This window comes from Physeter macrocephalus, chromosome 1 (assembly GCF_002837175.3).
Source record: "Physeter macrocephalus isolate SW-GA chromosome 1, ASM283717v5, whole genome shotgun sequence".
Taxonomy (NCBI): domain Eukaryota; kingdom Metazoa; phylum Chordata; class Mammalia; order Artiodactyla; family Physeteridae; genus Physeter; species Physeter macrocephalus.
Genome location: NC_041214.2, coordinates 100618378 through 100639855, shown reverse-complemented (window position 1 = coordinate 100639855; position 21478 = coordinate 100618378). Strand labels below are relative to the sequence as shown.

General features: G+C 36.9%; 1 protein-coding gene, 1 non-coding gene and 1 pseudogene across 6 annotated transcripts in view; 1 reads left to right on the top strand and 2 right to left on the bottom strand.

Moving 5' to 3' along the window:
- The window catches only part of SPICE1 (spindle and centriole associated protein 1), an 81234-nt gene that overhangs the window by 33883 nt on the left and 25873 nt on the right, over positions 1 to 21478 (bottom strand). For all 5 annotated transcript variants that reach the window (XM_007107952.3, XM_024120176.2, XM_024120174.3 and 2 more), the window contains one exon: positions 18049 to 18164. In XM_007107952.3, coding sequence (XP_007108014.2) covers positions 18049 to 18164 — 116 coding nt within the window. The remainder of the gene's footprint in view (positions 1 to 18048; positions 18165 to 21478) is intronic.
- Positions 9415 to 10030, top strand: LOC112063980 (3-oxo-5-alpha-steroid 4-dehydrogenase 2-like; annotated as a pseudogene).
- LOC112064017 (U6 spliceosomal RNA) lies at positions 15010 to 15116 on the bottom strand. The gene has a single exon (XR_002891312.1). It is a non-coding gene; the product is annotated as a U6 spliceosomal RNA (small nuclear RNA).

Here is a 21478-nt window from a genome sequence, read left to right as displayed (position 1 = left end):
TACCAACACCTTCATTTCAGTCTAGTGAAACTGATTAAGGATTTCTGGCCTCTAAAACTGTGAGAGAATAAATTTCTGTTGCTTGAAGCCACCAAGTTTGTAGAAATTTGTTAACACAGTCCCAGAAAATTAATACAGATTTTGGTACTTGGATATGGGGTGCTTATGTAACAAATACCTAAAAATGTGAAAGTAGCTTTGGAATTGGATAATGGGTAAAGGCTGGAATAATTTTTAGGTGAATGATAGAAAAAGCCTGATTGCCTTAAAAAGACTATTGATAAAAATATGAATGTTAAGGACTCTTCCAGTGACGCCTCAAGAGGAAGTGAGGAGCATGGTAGAGAAAGCCTATATTATCATAGAAAATAACATATCATCATAAATAGAATGTTGGTAGAAATATGAATATTAAAGGAGCTTCTGGTAAGGATTCAGAAGGAACATGTTACTGGAAACTGGGAAAAAGGCAATCCTTACCATAAAGTGGCAGAAAACTTAGCTGAGTTATGTGGGAAGCAGAATTTGTAAGCAATGAAACTGGATATTTAGCTGTCAAAGTTTACAAGGAAAGTACGGAATGTGCAGCCTGCTTTCTTCTTGCTGCTTACAGTGAAATGCAAGAGGAAAGAGATAAATTGAGAGAAGAACTGTTAAGCAAAAAGGAACCAGGACTTGATTTGAGAAATTCTCACTCTTCAGACTGCAAAAGATGCTCAAATTAGGAGTCACTGTTAGGAAAGCAGGCTCTGGAGAGAAGGACAAGTGTACGGCTGGATAATTTTTTGCTACTTCTAAAGAGGTGAGGCATGTGACTCCTGGATCCCCTCAATGATCTCAGCAGAAGCCAACAACAAAGACGGGATTATCCAGGAAAGATCAATAGAGGAGCTCTCATCTAAAGGCATGCTTTCCCATGACATACACAGGAGACCCATAACATCTTTTGACAATGTTATACCATCAGAAATACTACAAGCTGGTACTGAAAGGGACAGAGATAGGATGAAATGAAGGAAGGGTGTCAAACTCCTAAAATTCTCCAGATAGTAAACAGGCTGATAAAATTACTCACGGGAAAAGATGGGCTTCAGAAAAAAGGAATAATGATTTCAAAGCCAGGGCTGCAGGTATAAAGACTAGATCCACGGACACAGAGTCCAAGGCCAGAGCCACAGGTACAGAGAATTGAACCATGGACCCAAAGGGTGAAGTGTCAAGCCACAGAGGATTATTACCAGGCCTTGAAACCTAATAAAATTTGCCCTGTGGGGTTGGGACTGGTGACCCATTTCTTCCTTTGATTTTCTCCTTTTTCAAATGAGGATGTCTATAATTCATATCCTATGTCTGTTCCATCATTGTATTTTAAAAGCAGATAACTTGTTTTCTAGTTTCACAGGAACATAGATGGAGAAGAGTATTGGCCCAGGGTGTATCATATCCAGAGTTGTACCCATTCCTGACTTAGATGATTAGATTCGGTTGGAGTTTATGTTTAGATGAGATTTTGAACTTGAGTTGATGCTGAGACATTGGGGGATATTGGAATGGGGTGAATGTAAATTTTGCATGTGGGCCAGTGGGTGGACTGTGTAGGCTAAATTATGGTCCCTGAAGATATGTCCATGCTCTAATCCCTGGAACCTGAAAGTGGCCAAAAATGGGTCTTTGCAGATGTGATTAAGTGAAAGATCTTGAGATGGTGAGGTTATCCTCTGTGGGCCCTAAATGCAATCATGTATATTCTTATAAAAGAGAGACAGAGGTAGATTTCTCACACACACACACACACACACACACACACACACACACACACACACACAGGAGGTGATGTGAAGACAGAGGCAGAGACTGAAGTGATGTAGCCACAAGCCAAGAAAGACCAAGAGCCATCAAAAGCTGGAAGAGGAAAGGAACAGATTTTCTTCTAGAGCCTCTGGAGGGAGTGTGGCCCTATCAACACCTTGATTTTGATCTAGTGAAACTGATTTCAGATTTCTGGCCTCCAGAAGTGTGAGAAAATAAATTTCTATTGTTTTAAGCCACCAAGTTTGTAATAATTTGTTATAGCAACTCCAGGAAACTAACATACTACCTTGGATTTGGCAACTTTCAGTTTAGAAACTTAAAATACTTTATAGGTATTATTGGGTCAGCCAAAAAGTTCATTCGGATTAAGATGTTATGGAAAAACCTGAGTGAACTTTTTGGCCAACCCAATATTTTTGAAATATGATGGGAAGAAAAAGAAATTACTTTAAAGTATTTATCTCCATCTGAAGACAATAATCTCTTTTAGATCTAGAACTCAATTTCACTTATTTTATTTACTTTGGGCATTGATTCACATCCAAGCTCCTTCCATTTCCACTGGTGACCACTTATGAGCATCAATTCTATTTTATGGCAGCATCAAACACAACAGTATTTTAATGACTTTATTTCATAGACAACTTAGGAATATCAGCATCTCTAATTTATATTCCTAACATACAAACCACATCCAAAGGAAGCTACCCAAGCCTACTGGAAAGAGCAATTTTCCTTGTCATTCAGTTTTTTTGTTTGTTTGTTTTTGTGGTATGCGGGCCTCTCACTGTTGTGGCCTCTCCCATTGCGGAGCAAGGCTCCGGACACGCAGGCTCAGCGGCCATGGCTCATGGACCCAGCCGCTCCGCAGCATGTGGGATCTTCCCGGACCGGGGCACGAACCCGTGTCCCCAGCATCGGCAGGCGTACTCTCAACAACTGCGCCAACCAGGGAAGCCCTGTCATTCAGTTTTTGCCACTAGGGGTTTATTCCTCTCAATTCTTTCTCCCTTTTTTCCTATGGATGCTCTAACATCACCTTTCCCTCTCCCCAGCCTATACACAAAGATCTACAGGGGAAGTAGGTATTGATAACAGTTAAAGTGAGAGAAATGCTTGCAATCACTGTTTCCTCACTTGGAAGGTACTGACCCCCAAAAAACAGCAATGACTCAGTACAGGCTTTTGAGGATTGAGTCAGGAACATATTTATCATGTATAATATTATTGCTATGAGAAATCAATTCATTGCTCACAGGAACTCACAGAATCCACAGAAATTTTCAAACCAGAAGGCACCTTAAAAATCATATGTTCTACCCCCCCCTCATATTTTACAAGTGAAGAAATAGCCTATACACAAAGATCTACAGGGGAAGTAGGTATTGATAACAGTTAAAGTGAGAGAAATGCTTGCAATCACTGTTTCCTCACTTGGAAGGTACTGACCCCCAAAAAACAGCAATGACTCAGTACAGGCTTTTGAGGATTGAGTCAGGAACATATTTATCATGTATAATATTATTGCTATGAGAAATCAATTCATTGCTCACAGGAACTCACAGAATTCACAGAAATTTTCAAACCAGAAGTCACCTTAAAAATCATATGTTCTACCCCCCTCATATTTTACAAGTGAGGAAATAAAGACCCACAGATTATCTAATTAGTAAGTAACCAAAGGCTTAGTCCCCAGATTCCAAGTCTAATACATCTTCTAATACCTCATGTCCAGCAGTCAATAAGTAACATTTTGAGACATAAGGTATTCATAAGTTGGAAATTGCCTTTTCAAACAACTAATGAGATAAAACTAAACTTAACCTACCAAATAAAAAAAATTATTTGATTCAAGTGTAAAGGATAAAAGTAATTCTGTACAAGATTAGTTATATTTAGGTTCTGAAAAAGTACTTAAAAGACAATACATATTTCCAGGTATTCCTAACAAAATGGTGACCAGCTAAATTTGAATTACTCTACACATCCTCCAAAAAACTATACAGTGAAACAAGAAAAGCAAATAAAACAGCATATAACCCATACCTTCTGTCTTATTGGAAGACAGAGAATACTATTAACTTCAAGCTACCTGTAGGTAGAAAAATAAGCATCAAATTTCAGCAAAGATATTTCTTGAGCTCCTGTGGGAAGCCTTTGCAAAGAATGGGGGCAGTTCAAAATGACTGCACAGAGAAAAGGAAAGCTGAGAGCCTAATGGTGACAAAAATCACCTCTAGAAAGAAAAAGTCCACTCTAAGAATGCAAATACTTTAAAAAAACGAAACAAAACAAAACAAAAAAACCTGAGCAATCATAACACCACCAAGAAGTTTGTAGAACCCAAGGTGGTAGTCTTGGGAAGGCGTCACTTCTTAAGGAGAAGAGAGTGAACAGGAAGGCAGAGGTACCCTTTGGAGGCTGAGTGCTAAAGGAGAAAAGATGCAAAAGTCCTTCAAGACAAACGAGAACCAAGATATTGGAGGACAAGCCAACTTTAACCCACCAACACTTTAAAAAAAAAAAAAAGGCTTTAAATAAGCTGTGCCTCACCATAATTGAAAGAAGAATCACCTAAAACTCCCAACCCTCTCCACAAAATGTACAGTATAACAAAGGCAGTATATCAAAACAGAAAACTGAAATTGAAATATTTCAGCTAATGAAAATTCCTGCCCCCAACATCAAAAAAAGAAGAAAACTATAACACAATACTTTAAACAGAATTGAATATACTTTAAAAAGCATTTCTTGAATCAGAAATTCTAAAACTAAGTCCAGAAATGGACAGAGAACAGGAAGGAATAAAATAAGAATTGATTAAACTGAGGAAAGAAATCAAAGAAATAAAGATTTAATCTTTAGAATTTTAATTTTAATCTTTAGAAATAAAGATTAAATTACAGTGTGTCCACTGGAGAATTATAAACAAACATTTAATAAGCAACATTAAAGAATTACAGAAAAACAACAAAAAGAATAAAAATAAGATTAAGAAGAATACAAAGGGTTAAAGAGAAAGTGCTTGAAGTGGAAAACAGGAAAAATCTTTTGTGTATATAAAAGGAATCTCTGAAAAAGAAAAAGAAAATAGTGATTTAGAACTCATATTTAAAACTATAATCCAAGAAAACTTTGCAGACCAAAAAAAAAGAGAGAGAACTGAATATATATATAATATATATATAGGAAAAGGCATATATATATATTATATATATATAATATATATAGGAAAAGACATATATATATATATATATACATATATATATATATATATATATATATATATATATATACATATATAAAATATAGGAAAGGGCCAACTGTGTTGGCAAAGGAAAAATTGACCTGGAAAGGTAAACTCCAAGACATAGCTTAGCGATATTTAAATTTTACAGATAAAGGAAATCAAGTCACTAGATAAAAATGCCAAATTATTTATAAGGGCAAGAAAATTATCCTAGCATCAGACTTCCCAAAAGCAACATTCAAAGCAAACAAAGAATGGAGCAGCATTTTCAGGAAAGTTAAGAAAACAAAATAGAAACCAAAGATTTTATATCCAGCCAAGATGTCCTTCAAATATCAAAGCCATACAAAAACTTCTAAACTTTCAAAAACTCAGGGAATACTGTAATCACAAGCCCTACAACATAAGCTTTGCCTAACTGAGAGAATCAACCAAGAGTTAACTAGGGAAACATCATAAAAGGACTGATGATGAGCATTTAATATATTTAATTATAGTTCTAAGACTAAAACAAAAATGGAGATACAAGAGGAAAAAAATATGTAAATGTTTTATGTTCTGTTAAAGGAAAAAAAAATGCAGCTAAAAAAATGGGGATGAAGATGGAGAGAAAAGAAGGGAAAAAATGGGAATGCAGCATAACTCACTTGCGCATAGGCAATAGGTAGAAGTCAAAAAGACCACTGAAAACCAACCTGACAGTGAAAGGTTGAGTAAGAAAACAGGGAACTAAAGGCTCTATAAAAGGTTGATATAAAGAAATAAGCAACTAGAACAAAAATTACAAACTTCCTAAATACCAAAGAAATTTTTAAAAAGAACAGAGAAAACATCTCACATAGAGAAGGAAAACTGCAAAGTATAATACACATAGTACCATAAAACAATATGACAAAGTTGACACCAAACATATCAACCGTATCAATACATGTTACAAGCTTACTTCACCAGTTTAAAAAAAAAAATTGATTTTCAAATTGGCTAAGAAGGCAAGATCCAATTCTATGTGGTTTTTTTTTTGGCCATGCTGTGCAGCATGCAGGATCTTAGCTCCCCGACCAGGGATAGAACCCACATCCCCTGCCGTGGAAGCACAGAGTATTAACCACTGGACCACCAGGGAAATCCCCAATTCTACATTATATACAAGAGACACACCTAGTACACAATAATTCAGAAAGGCTAAAATAAAACAAAGAGCAAAGATGATCCAAGCAATTAGAAACAAGAAAAAAGCAGGTTTTATTCCTGTTACCAAAGTACAATTGAAGCCAAGAGGCACTAAATGTGACACTTTTATAATGCTAAAAGCCGTAATTCACAATGAAGATATAACACACAATGGATATCCATGTATCAAAAAACACAATAACCATCTTTATAAAGATGGAGGTATTTTAACTCCAAACAGAATTACACATACAACATCAAATGCAAAGAAACAAATAGTAATAGCAAGAGACTTTAAAACACTACTCTCAATATAAGATAATGGCAAAAAAAAATAAGGATACAAAAGAAGTAAACAACATAATCGATGAGGTGGACATTATGGATATACCTATAGAACTTTATACCTTGTTAATAAAGAATATACCTTCTTTTCAAGCACAGACATGGGACATTCACAAAAATTTGATATTTGGTCACAAAAAAAATCACTAAGTTCCACAAGTAGAAATATTACAAATCATACTCTGGATGCAATACAACTAAAAATAACTGTACAAGAAAACCAAGAGGCTCTTCTATCTGGAAACTTAAAAATGAAAGAAAACAACAACAACAAAAAACTATTAAATAACTCTTAGGTAAAAGGGCAAATATAAACTGAAATTATCTAATTTCTAAAATAACAAAACACTACGTATTCAGATGTGTAGTACACATTTAAGGCAGTGACCATGGAAAAATTCAAAACCTTAAATATGTTTATCAATTAAAATAAAAGAATGAAAATAAATGTATTAAATTCTAAACTCAAAAAGCTTTAAAAGAACAGACAAAAGAAAGCAGAAGGAAGAAAATAAAAATAAAAGCAAAAATTGATGAGGGAGATGGGCTTTCCGAGTGGCGCAGTGGTTAAGAAACTGCCTGACAATGCAGAGGACACCAGTTTGAGCCCTGGTCTGGGAAGATCCCACGTGCCACAGAGCAACTAAGCCCGTGCGCCACAACTACTGAGTCTGTGCTCTAGAGCCCACGAGCCACAACTACTGAGCCCGTGTGCCACAACTACTGAAGCCTGTGCACCTAGACCCCATGCTCCACAACAAGAGAAGGCACCACAATGAGAAGCCCTTGCACCGCAACAAAGAGGAGCCCCCGCTTGCCGTAACTAGAGAAAGCCCACGCGCAGCAACGAAGACTCAAAGCAGCCAAAAATAAATTAATTTTTAAAAAAATTAATTTTAGGGGCTTCCCTGGTGGCGCAGTGGTTGAGAATCCGCCTGCCGATGCAGGGGACACGGGTTCGTGCCCCAGTCCGGGAAGATCCCACATGCTGCGGAGCGGATGGGCCCGCGAGCCATGGCCACTGAGCCTGCGCATCCGGAGCCTGTGCTCCGCAACGGGAGAGGCCACAACAGTGAGAGGCCCGCGTAGAGCAAAAAAAAAAAAAATTAATTTCAAAAAAATTGATGAGGAAGAAATCATAGCTCTAATTAATAAATCCAAATCCTGGTTCTTTGAAAATTTAACAAAATAGACAAACCACTAACTAACCTAATTTTTAAAGTGGGGGAGGACCAAGAAGTGACAAGAAGATAAGCACTGAAACAGAAGACATTTTTTAGAAGTACAGAGATTAACTGCATGCCTCTATGGAAATGCATTGATAAACCTAGATGAAATGGATAATTTTCTGAGAAAATGTAATTTGCCAAAATTGACCTGAATATATATAGAAGCCTTAGATAATCCAATCTCCATAGAAGAAATAAAGCTATTATGGCACTTCCCCACAAAAAAAGCACCAGGCTCAAATAGTTTCACAGTGGAATTCTACCAAACCTTCAAAGTACAGATAGTCCCAATGTTACATAAATTGTTCCAGAACTTAAAAAATTAGAAAACCTTCCATCAGAGGCTTCTTATGAAATCAAGTATAACACTGTTACTTCAATCTGAATTTGTATATTTTAAAATTATAGATAATATCATTTATGAATATTAATGCAAGAATACTACTAAATAAAATATTAAACAACATCCAAAACTACAATAATGAAAATAATATGCCAAATGGAACTTAATTCAGGAATTCAAGGATATTTCAATAAGACATCTGTAATACAATAAACCATATTAATAGATTTAACCAGGAAATACATATGATTATCCCTATAGATGTGAAAAAAATGTCCTAATTTTTAAATTTTGGAAACTTTGAATGTAAAAAAAAAAACCAAACTGTGTCGAACACTGTTGGAGCCAAACAAAGCAGGTTTTCTGGCTAGAGGTGTTCCTCCAGTTGCAATTTTCAGCCTCTGCCCCAGGGACTTTTGAGGACTGAAGTTCAAGGCACCCCTAGGGGATGCCTTCTTGATCAGATCCTGAGGACTGTGATGCAGAATCTCCAGAAGGGAAGAGTTGCTGGGTGCTTCTGAGATGCTTCACTGTCATTGTACATGTCTTGTCAAGGCAAACAGCATATGCTCTTACTCGGTAATTTCCCTTATTTGACAGTCTCATACTTGGATATTTCCACTGGTTTCTAAGAATATGAGAATTTGCAGTCTATTGTAAAACACTCTTTTGCTCTCTTTGTAGTCAACCAGAGTCATCTCTTCTTTGTGATCTTTAAAACCTGACCTTCAATAAAACCCACACCAGTTTTCTGGATTAGCCTACAATATCTCTAGCAGGGATTGTGGAATGTTCTGGAAGACAGTGCACAAATTTGAAATGGGGTCAGTGCGTTGTTGCATTTTCAGCAATATGAAGAGAGGGCTCTTTGAAAAAACTGAACACTCATTTCTGATAAAAACACTCAAGAAAACAGGATTTGAAAGATGTTTCCCTAGCATTAAAAAAAAAAAAAAAAAAAAAAAGACCTGAGTACTGAAGCCAGCACTTAAGAGGAAACAGTAGTATTATTTTCACAGATCAGGAGCAAAAACAAGGATGCCCACTACTTCCACTATTATTTGTCACTGTCCCTTAGCTACTGCAATATACAAAAGAAAGCACCTAGTGATGTAAGTCTCAGAAAATAAAACTATGTCTATTTGCAGATGACATGATAGAGTACCTGGAAAACCCCAGAAAATCAATGCTAAAACTAACTCAACCAAGGTTCAATAAGGTAGCAGGATATCAAGATAACATACTGAAATCAGCCTGGCATCAAAATGGCAGCCTCCAGGACAGCTCACGCCAATGAGTACTCCCTAGTACCTCGGCCACCAGTCCCCGCAGTGAGCCACAGCCGCCCCCTAACTCCCCAGGAGATTCTGTGCAGCAGGATCCAAGGATCCAAGACCAGCAGGACATTTGTTTACTCAATGCTCACTAGAGGGAGGCCTTTTCCAGTTGTATTCCTTTTCAGAGGCTTTGTCTTCTGCATGGGAAACAGACTCCTTCAAGGCTACTATCTGGTTTACTGGGCTGAATACCCTGCTGAGTGGTACAGAGACATACAGTTTAGTCTGGGTGTCTTATTTATTTTGGTAATGGGAATCAACATTCATAGTGACTAAAATACCCCAGCTCAGGAAGCCTGGAGAAATCATCTATAGGATTCCAGAAGGTGGCTTGTTCATGTACATTTCTGAAGCCAATTTCCTTGGTGAGATCGCTGAATGGATCGGCTATGCCCTGGCCACTTGGTCCCTCCCAGCACTTGCATGTGCATTTTTCTCACTTTCTTTCCTTGGGCTACGAGCTTTTCACCACCATAGGTTCTACCTCAAGATGTTTGAGGACCACCCCATGTCTCGGAAAGCCCTCATTCCATTCACCTTTTAAAGAAACGAAATAAAAGGGAACAAAGCTTGCACAATCCTGTTGAAAACCATAAAGCTGCTGAACCTATAACTTTTAAAGTCCCACTGTGTATATGTAATAGTAGGCTTCTGGTGTTCTGGCAGCTAACCTGAGGATTCTGAAAGGGACCCTTAGTGTTTCCTCCCACTCCCTGAGGGTCTCTGTCCTGGTCTCCTATTGAAGCTTCAACAAGGCCCTCTTTTACACAGAGACATCTGCTTCTTAGCTATTCCTCCTAGAAAGTACAAAGTTCCCTAAGTATTTTTTTTCTTTGGATGACCCAAGTACAGGTGGCTTTATACCTGCTCTGTATCAGTGTAAGACAGCTCTGTTGTCGAGAAAGTTTTGAGTTGAGGGCAGTGCTTATAGAATTTATTAAAGGTATTCATTTGACACTTAAACAAATCAGCAGACATTTAAATTCTGAAGCTGCACAGACCCAGAGCAAATCTCTTCCCAAATGAAAACCCACTCACATTTTCCTTTTCCTTAGTTAATAGTGAAAGATGTGAAATGATTAAGTAGACTTTTAATAGAAGAGCCCTCTCTTCATATTGCTGAAAACGCAACAACGCACTGACCCCATTTCAAATTTGTGCACTGTCTTCCAGAACATTCCACAATCCCTGCTAGAGATATTGTAGGCTAATCCAGAAAACTGGTGTGGGTTTTATTGAAGGTCAGGTTTTAAAGATCACAAAGAAGAGATGACTCTGGTTGACTACAAAGAGAGCAAAAGAGTGTTTTACAATAGACTGCAAATTCTCATATTCTTAGAAACCAGTGGAAATATCCAAGTATGAGACTGTCAAATAAGGGAAATTACCGAGTAAGAGCATATGCTGTTTGCCTTGACAAGACATGTACAATGACAGTGAAGCATCTCAGAAGCACCCAGCAACTCTTCCCTTCTGGAGATTCTGCATCACAGTCCTCAGGATCTGATCAAGAAGGCATCCCCTAGGGGTGCCTTGAACTTCAGTCCTCAAAAGTCCCTGGGGCAGAGGCTGAAAATTGCAACCGGAGGAACACCTCTAGCCAGAAAACCTGCTTTGTTTGGCTCCAACAGTGTTCGACACATAGTTTGGTTTTTTTTTTTTACATTCAAAGTTTCCAAAATTTAAAAATTAGGACGTTTCTACATTCTCTAGTTTCCTTTTAAAAGTTAGAGGATCTGGGCCCATAGAGCCTGTGAAGAACTGGGACTGATCAGCTGGTACACATCAGAATTTGCAACCTCTGTGCAGGGGTCACCCTCATGTGAGTGCTGAGACTTTTGGCTCTCTAAAGAAGGGGCTAAACACTCAAAACGTATGACGAAGCATTTGTCTCTGCAGGTCTAGGCCTGTGGCCAGCATTGGTAATATTTAGCAAACCCCTTTGAGAAATGAACACCAGTTTTATCAGATGCAGTGCTAATTGCAGAAATTCACTAGATAAAACATATAGGACACTCAAAAAACCTGACGATGATGTAGATTACTGAAAAATACAAATTGTAATCATATAAATACGTGTTTTGCTGTTTAAATGCCTGTCGAATCATGAATAAGTAAATTTTTTAAAATTAAAAGATCCCCAGGGACTTCCCTGGTGGTGCAGTGGTTAAGAATCCACCTGCCAATGCAGGGGACATGGGTTCGAGCCCTGGTCTGGGAAGATCCCTCATGCCACAGAGCAACTAAGTCTGTGCGCCACAACTACTGAGCCTGCGCTCTAGAGCCTGCGAGCCACAACTAGTAAGCCTGCATGTCACAACTACTGAAGCCTGCACGCCTAGAGCCTGTGCTCCACAAAAAGAAAAGCCACTGCAATGAGAAGCCCACGCACCGCAGTGAAGAGTAGCCCCTGCTCACTGCAAGTAGAGAAAGCCCATGCATGGCAGCGAAGACCCAATGCAGCCAAAAATAAAAATAAAATTAAAAAAAAAAGATCCCCAAACTAAAGAAAAAAAAAACACTGATATCAATAGCCTTCATAACACAAACAACTAGTTAGAGGGTGCAATGGAAGAGAAAGCCCCATTTAAAATAGTAACAATAAACATTAATAAAGGAAACTGAAGATAATTCAAAGAAATGGAAAGATGTTCCATGCTCCTGAATTGGAAGACTTAATATTGTTAAAATGGCAATACTACCCAAAGCAATATACAGATTTAACAACCCTCCCAGACTTCAGACAATACTACAAAGCTACAGTAATCAAAACAGCATGGAACTGGCACAAAAACAGACATTTGAATCAATGGAATGAAATAGAGAGCCCAGAAGTAAACCCATACACCTACGGTCAATTAATCTTCAACAAAGGAGGCAAGAATATACAAGGGAGAAAAGACAGTCTGTTCAGCAAGTGGTGTTGGGAAAGTTGGACAGCCATGTGTAAATCAATGAAGTTAGAACATACCCTCACACCATACACAAAAATAAACTCAAAATGGCTTAAAGACTTAAATATAAGACATGATACCATAAAACTCCTAGAAGAGAACATAGGCAAAACATTCTCTGACATAAATCATACCAGTGTTTTCTTAAGTCAGTCTCCCAAGGCAATAGAAATAAAAGCAAAAATAAACAAATAAGCTTATAAGCTTTTGCACAGCACAGGAAACCATAAACAAAATGAAAAGACAACCTACAGATTGGGAGAAAATATTTGCAAACAATGCAACCGACAAGGGCTTAATTTCCAAAATATACAAACAGCTCATACAACTCAATAACAAAAAAACCCCCAACAACCCAATCAAAAATATGGGCAGAAGACCTAAGTAGACATTCCTCCAAAAAGACATACAGATGGCCAATAGGCACATGAGAAGAAGCTCATCATCGTTAATTATTAGAGAAATGCAAATCAAAACTACAATGAGGTACCACCTCACACCAGTCAGAATGGCCATCGTCAAAATTCTACAAATAATATATGCTGGAGAGGGTGTGGACAAAAGGGAACCCTCTTACATTTTTGGTAGGAATGGAGATTGGTGCAGCCACTATGGAAAACACCATGGAGATTCCTTAAAAAACTAAAAATTGAATTATCATATGATCCAGCAATCCCACTCTTGGGCAAATATCTGGACAAAACTATAACTTGAAAAGATACATGCACCTCTATGTTCACAGCAGCACTATTTACAATAGCCAAGATATGGAAGCAACTTAAATGTCCATCGATAGATGAATGGATAAAGAAGATGTGGCATCACACACACACACACACACACACACACACACACACACACACACACACACACACACTAGAATACTACTCAGCCATAAAAAAGAATGAAATAATGCCATTTGGAGCAACATGGATGGACCTAGAGATTATCATACTAAGTAAAACAAGTCAAACTGAAAAAGACAAATATCATATGATATATGGAATCTAAAATATGACATAAATGAACTTCCATGAAACAGAAACAGACTCACAGACATAGAGAACACAATTGTAGTTGCCAAACAGGAGGGGAGGTGATGGAGCAATGGATTGGGAGTTTGGGATTAGCAGATGCAAACTATTATATACAGAATGGATAAACAACAAGGTCCCACTGTATTTTATATATATATATATATAAAATATCCTGTAATAAACCATAATGGAAAAGAATGTGAAAAAGAACACATATATGTATAACTGAATCACTTTGCTGTACAGCAGAAACTAACACAACACTGTAAATCAACTATACTTCAATAAAGTAAATAAATTTTTAAAAAAGAGAGAAGCCACTTTTGGCCTAAGCCATTTTGTGATCTAAGCCTGACCACAATTCTTGCCCCTGAACCAGTCTCAGTAGTTAATGATCTTAAGGGAAGTAAGGGAATTCAGTAACAAAGAAAACGCAGTCAAGAAACAAAAGTTCAGCAACAAAACGAGTTCTAATTGCTCCTCAAGGGATATACATAACAATCTGATACAGTTTTTGAGCTCTGCAGGAACTAAGGCCCCCAACTAGGTGGAAGATGGAATGATGATGTTGACCCTCCTGACTTCAATCAACTAAAGCTTGGACTCTGTCAACATTTGTCCCAATTCTATGCTGAATTCTCCTCTACTCAAGCCTCTTCATGAATATGCATGTACTCTTAGCTTAAAACTTCCCCAATTTTGCTGTTTGGGGAGACACTGCTTTGGGAAAGATCCCCCAAGTTCATCTTACTTGCTGCAAGTAATAATAAATCCTTCCTTCTCTCAAAAAATAAATAAATAAATAATAAAATAAAATAGTAACCAACAACAAAAATACTCAGGAATAATTTTAACAAGAAATGAGGAAACCTATGTGAGAAAAACGTTAAAATACTCCTCAAAAACAAAAAGGTAGACATTAACAAATGGAAAAACATACTTTGTTCTTGGATAGTAAAACCCAGCATAATAAAGATGTCAGGTCTCTCTAGGTAATTTATTAATATAACAAAAATATCAATAAACTTTTTTATGATGCTAAATAAGTTGACACTAAATTCATACAGAAAAATAAACATGTAACAATCATTATGAAAACTGAACTGGAAAAGGCTATGAGGGAAGTCTATTAAAACAATATAAACTCTAATTAAAACAGTGTGGTATTGGAGCATGACTAGAGAAACAAGGCCAGTGGACTAGAAAAATCAGAAGTAGATCCAGATACACATGGTAATTAATGTACAAAGGCAGAATCTCAGATCAGTGGGGCAGTAATAAATGGTGCTGGGGCAACTGGATACCAATTTAGGAAAAGATAAGAATCAGAGCCATACCTCATACCACATACCAAAATAAACTCTCAATGGATCAGAGAACTAAATAAAAAATAAAACCACAGAAGTATCAGAAAAAAACATGAGTGAATTCCTCTAAAACCAGTTTTAGGAAAGAATTTCAGAGTATGATTCAAGATCCACATGTAAAAACAATGAATGATAAATTCAAACTATATATATATTCTTTTTTTTTTAAACATGGACTGTGTCACAAATTTGTGTGTCACCCTTGCACAGGGGCCATGCTTATCTTCTCTATATTGTTCCAATTTTAGCATATGTGCTGCCAAAGCGAGCACTATATATATATATTCTTAAATCTTTTACTTGTTAAAGAGATTCAAAAGACAACGAATTGGGAGAAAATATAACATATTACACAGGTAAAAGACTAATATCCTTAATATGTAAAGAATGCTTACAAATTAATAAAAAAAGGACCAAAATCCTAAAAGCAAAATGGGCAAAAGACATGAATAGACAATTCACTGTAATGTCCCTTAAATATATGACAAAACTATCAATTTCACTTAGAAAGGCAAAGTAAAACTACACTGAGATAACATTTCTCACCTATGAAATCAGCAGAGAAGTCTGACAACATACTCTGGTGCAGACACTTTTGTAAGTTGCCAGTAGGAGTGCAAAATACTACAACCCTCATAAAACAGAATTCAGTAATTTTAAAACAAAATTACATAGCATTTACCTTTTAATCCCAAAATCCCACTTCTAGTAATTTACTCTAAATACACACCTTCAACCATACAAAAATACATATGCATAAGTTATTCACTGCAGCATTTTTTAATTGAAAAATATTGGAAACAACTTAAATACTTGTGTGTATATATATGTGTGTGTATATATATATATACACACACATATATAGCATTGCAAAAACTGGATAAAGATGTGCAAAAGAATGAAATTGGACCCCTACCTTACACCACTCACAAAAATTAACTCAAAATGGATTAAAGACTTAAACATTAGACCTGAAATGGTAAAAATCTTAGAAGAAAACATAGGGGAAGCTCATTGACATTGATCTTGGCAACAATTTTTTGGATCTGACACCAAAAGCACAAGCAAAAAAAAAATAACTGGAACTACATGAAACCAAAAAGCTTCTGCACAGCAAAAGAAACAATCTACGGAATGAAGAGGCAATCTATGGAATGGGAGAAAATATTTGCAAATCATATATTTAATTAGGGGTTAATATCCAAAATACATAAAGAACTCATACAACTTAATAGCAAAAAACCCAAACAATCCAATAAAAAAAATGGGCAGAGAAACTGAACAGACATTTTTCCAAAGATGACATACAAATAGCCAACAAGTACATATATGAAAAGGTGCTTGACATCACTAATCATAAGGGAAATGAAAATCAAAACCACAATAAAAGCAAAACCAAACAAAAAATAAAACAAAAGTAAAAAAACAAAAAAAACAAGAAAAAACAAAAAACAAGAGAACCAAAGAACCCCTAAAAAATAAACAAAAGTAACAAAAACAAAAACAGAAAGCAAACTAAAAAAAAGCAAACATAAAACAAACACACAAAAATGATTAAAAAAACAAACCCACAATAAATAAGATATCTCCTCACACCTATAAGAATGGCTATCATCAAAAAGTCAAGAGATAACAAGTGTTAATGAGGATGTGGAGAAAAGGGAACCTTTGTGCACTGTTGGTGGCATTGTTAATTGGTACAGCCATTATGGAAAACAGTGTGGAAGTTTCTCAAAAAATTAAAAATATAACTACCATATGATCCAGGATTCCCACTTCAGGGTATATATCAAAAGGAAATGAAAACAGGATCTCAGAGAGATATCTGCACTCCCATGTTAACTGCAGCACTATTCATAATAACCAAGATATGGAAACAACCTAAGTATATGTCAACACATGAATGGATGAAGAAGATGTGATTGAGATACATAGATACATATTATATTCCACTGTATACATATACAGTGGGATATTATTTAGCCATGAGAAACAAGGAAATCATGCCATTTGTGACAACATGGATAAACCTGGAAGGTATTACATTGAGAAATACAAGTGAGACAAAGAAAGACAAATAGTGTATGATATCACTTATATGTGGAATCTAAAAAAGCTGAGGGGACTTCCCTGGTAGTGCAGTGGTTAAGAATCTGCCTGCCAATGCAGGGGACACAGGTTTGAGCCCTGGTCCAGGAAGATCCCACACGCCGCAGAGCAATTAAGCCCATGCACCACAACTACTGAGTCTGCACTCTAGAGCCTGTGAGCCACAACTACTGAGCCCACACACCACAACTACTGAGCCCGTGTGCTGCAACTACTGAAGCCCACAAGCCTAGAGCCCGCACTCTGCAACAAGAGAAGCCACCACAATGAGAAGCCTGTGCACTGCAACAAACAGTAGCCCCCACTCACCGCAACTAGAAAAAGCCCATGCAGCAACAAAGACCCAATGCAGACAAAAAAATAAATAAATAAAACAATTTTTTAAAAATTAAAAAACTAAAAAAAATATATATATGCACCACAACTACTGAGCCTGCACTCTAGAGCCTGTGAGCCACAACTACTGAGCCCACACACCACAACTACTGAGCCCGTGTGCTGCAACTACTGAAGCCCACAAGCCTAGAGCCCGCACTCTGCAACAAGAGAAGCCACCACAATGAGAAGCCTGTGCACTGCAACAAACAGTAGCCCCCGCTCACCGCAACTAGAAAAAGCCCATGCAGCAACGAAGACCCAATGCAGACAAAAAAATAAATAAATAAAACAATTTTTAAAAAATTAAAAAACTAAAAAAATATATATATAATAAAAAAGCTGGGAGGTGGGTGGAGCAAATGGGAAGATGGTAAAAGGGTACAAATTTCCAGTTATAAGATGAATAACTTCTTGCGATTATAGCTAATAATATTTTATTTTATACTTGCAAGTTGCTAAGTGAGAAGATCTTAAATGTTTTCACCACAAAAAAGAAATGGTAATTATATGATGTGACAGAGGTATTAACCATCCATCACTTAATGCTATGATGGTAACCATTTTGTAGTATATAAGTATATCAAATCAACATGTTGTATGCCTTATAAACTTATACAACATTATATGTCAATTATATCTCAATAAAGTAGGGGTGGGGGAAGAAATGGCCTTGGAAAAAAGGGAAGCATCTTAGATACTTATGCCATCTATACTTACGTGTCTGCATTTGTGTTTGACTGAGAGCTTAGAGAGTTATCCAACTCATTCTCACTTTCTTCTGACTGGCTGTTAACAGTTCCTTCTCGTTGGTCATCAACTACTTCATTAAGAGCCTTTATCAACACAAAAATAAAATAATAACACAGGGTGGTTATATACACACTCATCCTTTCTTTTTGTCATAACAGAAGAGAGATCCCTCCTTCTAAGGCTACTCCCTCCACATGTGGTCTAGAACCCAAACCCTCTTACCTCCTTCTAATCCATCAATTGCCCCTTCTCTCTCCTGCATCTTCAACTTCTCCTTACTGGCTTCAGCTCATCCACATTTAAACCTAAGTCTCTGCCATCTTATCCATACCCTATACTCACCTCGAGCTACCATCTACTCTTTCTGTGCAACAAACTTCTTGAAAGAGCTGCCCACCACCTCTCGTTCACCATATATGCCCTGCAACTTTGCTTCTGCCCTGCCACCCCATTTAAGCTGTTCTCTACATGGTCAACATCAACACACCTGTTCCCAAATCAAATGCATATTTCTGTCTTTGCCTTCCCTTACTTCTGACTCATTAGACATCAATGACCACTCATTTCTTTCCCTCAAAATCTTCTTTTGAGGAAGATAAACTTTTCTTTTCCACTTCCATGATACCATATTTTCTTGGTTTTTCTTCTTTTGGCCATTCCTTCCCAATCTCCTTATTGGTTCTTTTCCTACCCTTCCCTTGTTCTGATGTCACTCAGGGTTCTGCCTTTGGACCTTTTCTCCTCTCATCTGACTCATTTTCTGTATGATTATATCTAATTCCAAGGTGCAATTATGAGCCAAATGCTGTTAATTTCCAAATTTCTAGCTTCACTCAGATCACTCTTGAGCCCTCAACATTTATATCCAACTGCCTAAAAGATATCCCTAGGATAAATCCTACACACATATACTCAACAAGTCTAAAATTCATCATTTTCCTAAGCCTCTACTATCATTCTTCCAGAAACCTTGTTCCTGTCATGTTACCAAGACCATAAACAGCATCACTATCTACTCAGGTTCTCAAGCCAGCAAACTGGAAATTATCCTTCTTCCTCATCCATCACATCCAATCAATCACCCAATCCTGTCAATTCTATCCCTTCTTAATCTCTCAAATCTATCCCTTTTCCCCTCTACCTCCTTCCCTACTGCCACTGCTTTGGGTCAGTCCTCACCACTTCTCGCTAAGATTCCAATGTGAGTCTTCTAACCAGATCCTCTCACCAGTCTTGTCCCTCCCTCCCCAATCCATCTTCCACGTTACTGTCAATTTCACCATGACTGTGCTCTTCTTAAAATCCTTTAGTGGCTCTACTCTTGCTTTCTGGTTCCTTAGCCCTTCGTGACCCAGCTCCTTCTTGTCTCTCTTACCTTGCCTCTTGCCACTTCCCAACCTTCCTCATAGACCATGATCATTTGAAAGCTAACTTTTTAATAAGTGCCAAAACATACATGGCTTTTGGCTAGGGATATGGCTAATGGACTTTGGCTATTAAAAATATGTGTAACATTCTACTTAATTGCCTTTATAAGTAGAAAACGGTATATTTATATGATTCTGGACCTTGTAATTCCCTAGGATCATCCATCTAATTGATGATTCTCCTTTTTTTCATAAAAGATACAAAAAACTTAGGAAATTGCATTAAACAGGTACTGAGATCTAGTCATTCTTAAAAAGTTGATTTATTTTAGTATTAAATTCTTCATGGGCTTTAAAAAAATGTTTCCTATCTCAAAATTCTAAACATTTTGATTAATTAAGAGTTCCAATTAGATTAAGATACAGCTAATAAATGTTTTACTACTATACTTTTCCCATGTAACTAGTCAATAAATTCAAAGTTTCTTGGTTAGCTGCTTTTTAAACATACTAATACATTAGAAGGGACAAAGGTATTTTTAAAGAAATAGTCAAGTCTGTTCCATAGTGACTAATTCACTGACTTTCAGATATAGTCTAAAATATTCTTTTTGGGCTTCTCTGGTGGCGCAGTGGTTAAGAATCCACCTGCCAATGCAGGGGACAGGGGTTCGATCCCTGGTCCAGGAAGATCCCACATGCCGCAGAGCAACTAAGCCCGTGCGCCACACCTACTGAGCCTGCGTTCTAGAGCACCGGTGCCACAACTACTGAAGCCCGCGTGCTCTGGGGCCTGTGCTCCACAACAAGAGAAGCCACGGCAATGAGAAGCTCCCAACGAAGAGTAGCCCCCACTCGCTGCAACTAGAGAAAGCCCACATGCAGCAACAAAGACCCAAAGCAGCCAAAAATAAATAAATAATATAAATAAATTTATTTTTAAAAAAAGAAGGGACAAAGATTTAATGAAGAACTAATATCTGGTATTATGCTCAACACTTTACATAACCTATCTGAGCTGATCCTCACAACAACCATAGCAAGTATATTCTATTCCCATTTAACAAAAAACTCTCTGAGCCAACTCAGATACCTTGAGAAATCAACTCAACATCAAACAGCTAGTAACAGAATATGAACATAGATTCACCTGACTCCAAAGTGGGACATGGAAAGACTCTCTTGCTGTTTCCATATTTGTAGATGGTGACACAGTCTTTTTTTTTTAAATTTAATTTTATTTATTTTTTATACAGCAGGTTCTTATTAGTTATCTATTTTATACATATTAGTGTATATATGTCAATCCCAATCTCCCAAAAGAAGGGACAAAGATTTAATGAAGAACTAATATCTGGTATTATGCTCAACACTTTACATAACCTATCTGAGCTGATCCTCACAACAACCATAGCAAGTATATTCTATTCCCATTTAACAAAAAACTCTCTGAGCCAACTCAGATACCTTGAGAAATCAACTCAACATCAAACAGCTAGTAACAGAATATGACCATAGAGTCACCTGACTCCAAAGTGGGACATGGAAAGACTCTCTTGCTGTTTCCATATTTGTAGATGGTGACAGTCTTTTTTTTTTTAAATTTAATTTTGTTTATTTATTTTTTATACAGCAGGTTCTTATTAGTTATCTATTTTATACATATTAGTCAGCCAAAAATAAATAAATAATATAAATAAATTTATTTTACAAAAAGAAGGGACAAAGATTTAATGAAGAACTAATATCTGGTATTATGCTCAACACTTTACATAACCTATCTGAGCTGATCCTCACAACAACCATAGCAAGTATATTCTATTCCCATTTAACAAAAAACTCTCTGAGCCAACTCAGATACCTTGAGAAATCAACTCAACATCAAACAGCTAGTAACAGAATATGAACATAGATTCACCTGACTCCAAAGTGGGACATGGAAAGACTCTCTTGCTGTTTCCATATTTGTAGATGGTGACACAGTCTTTTTTTTTTAAATTTAATTTTATTTATTTTTTATACAGCAGGTT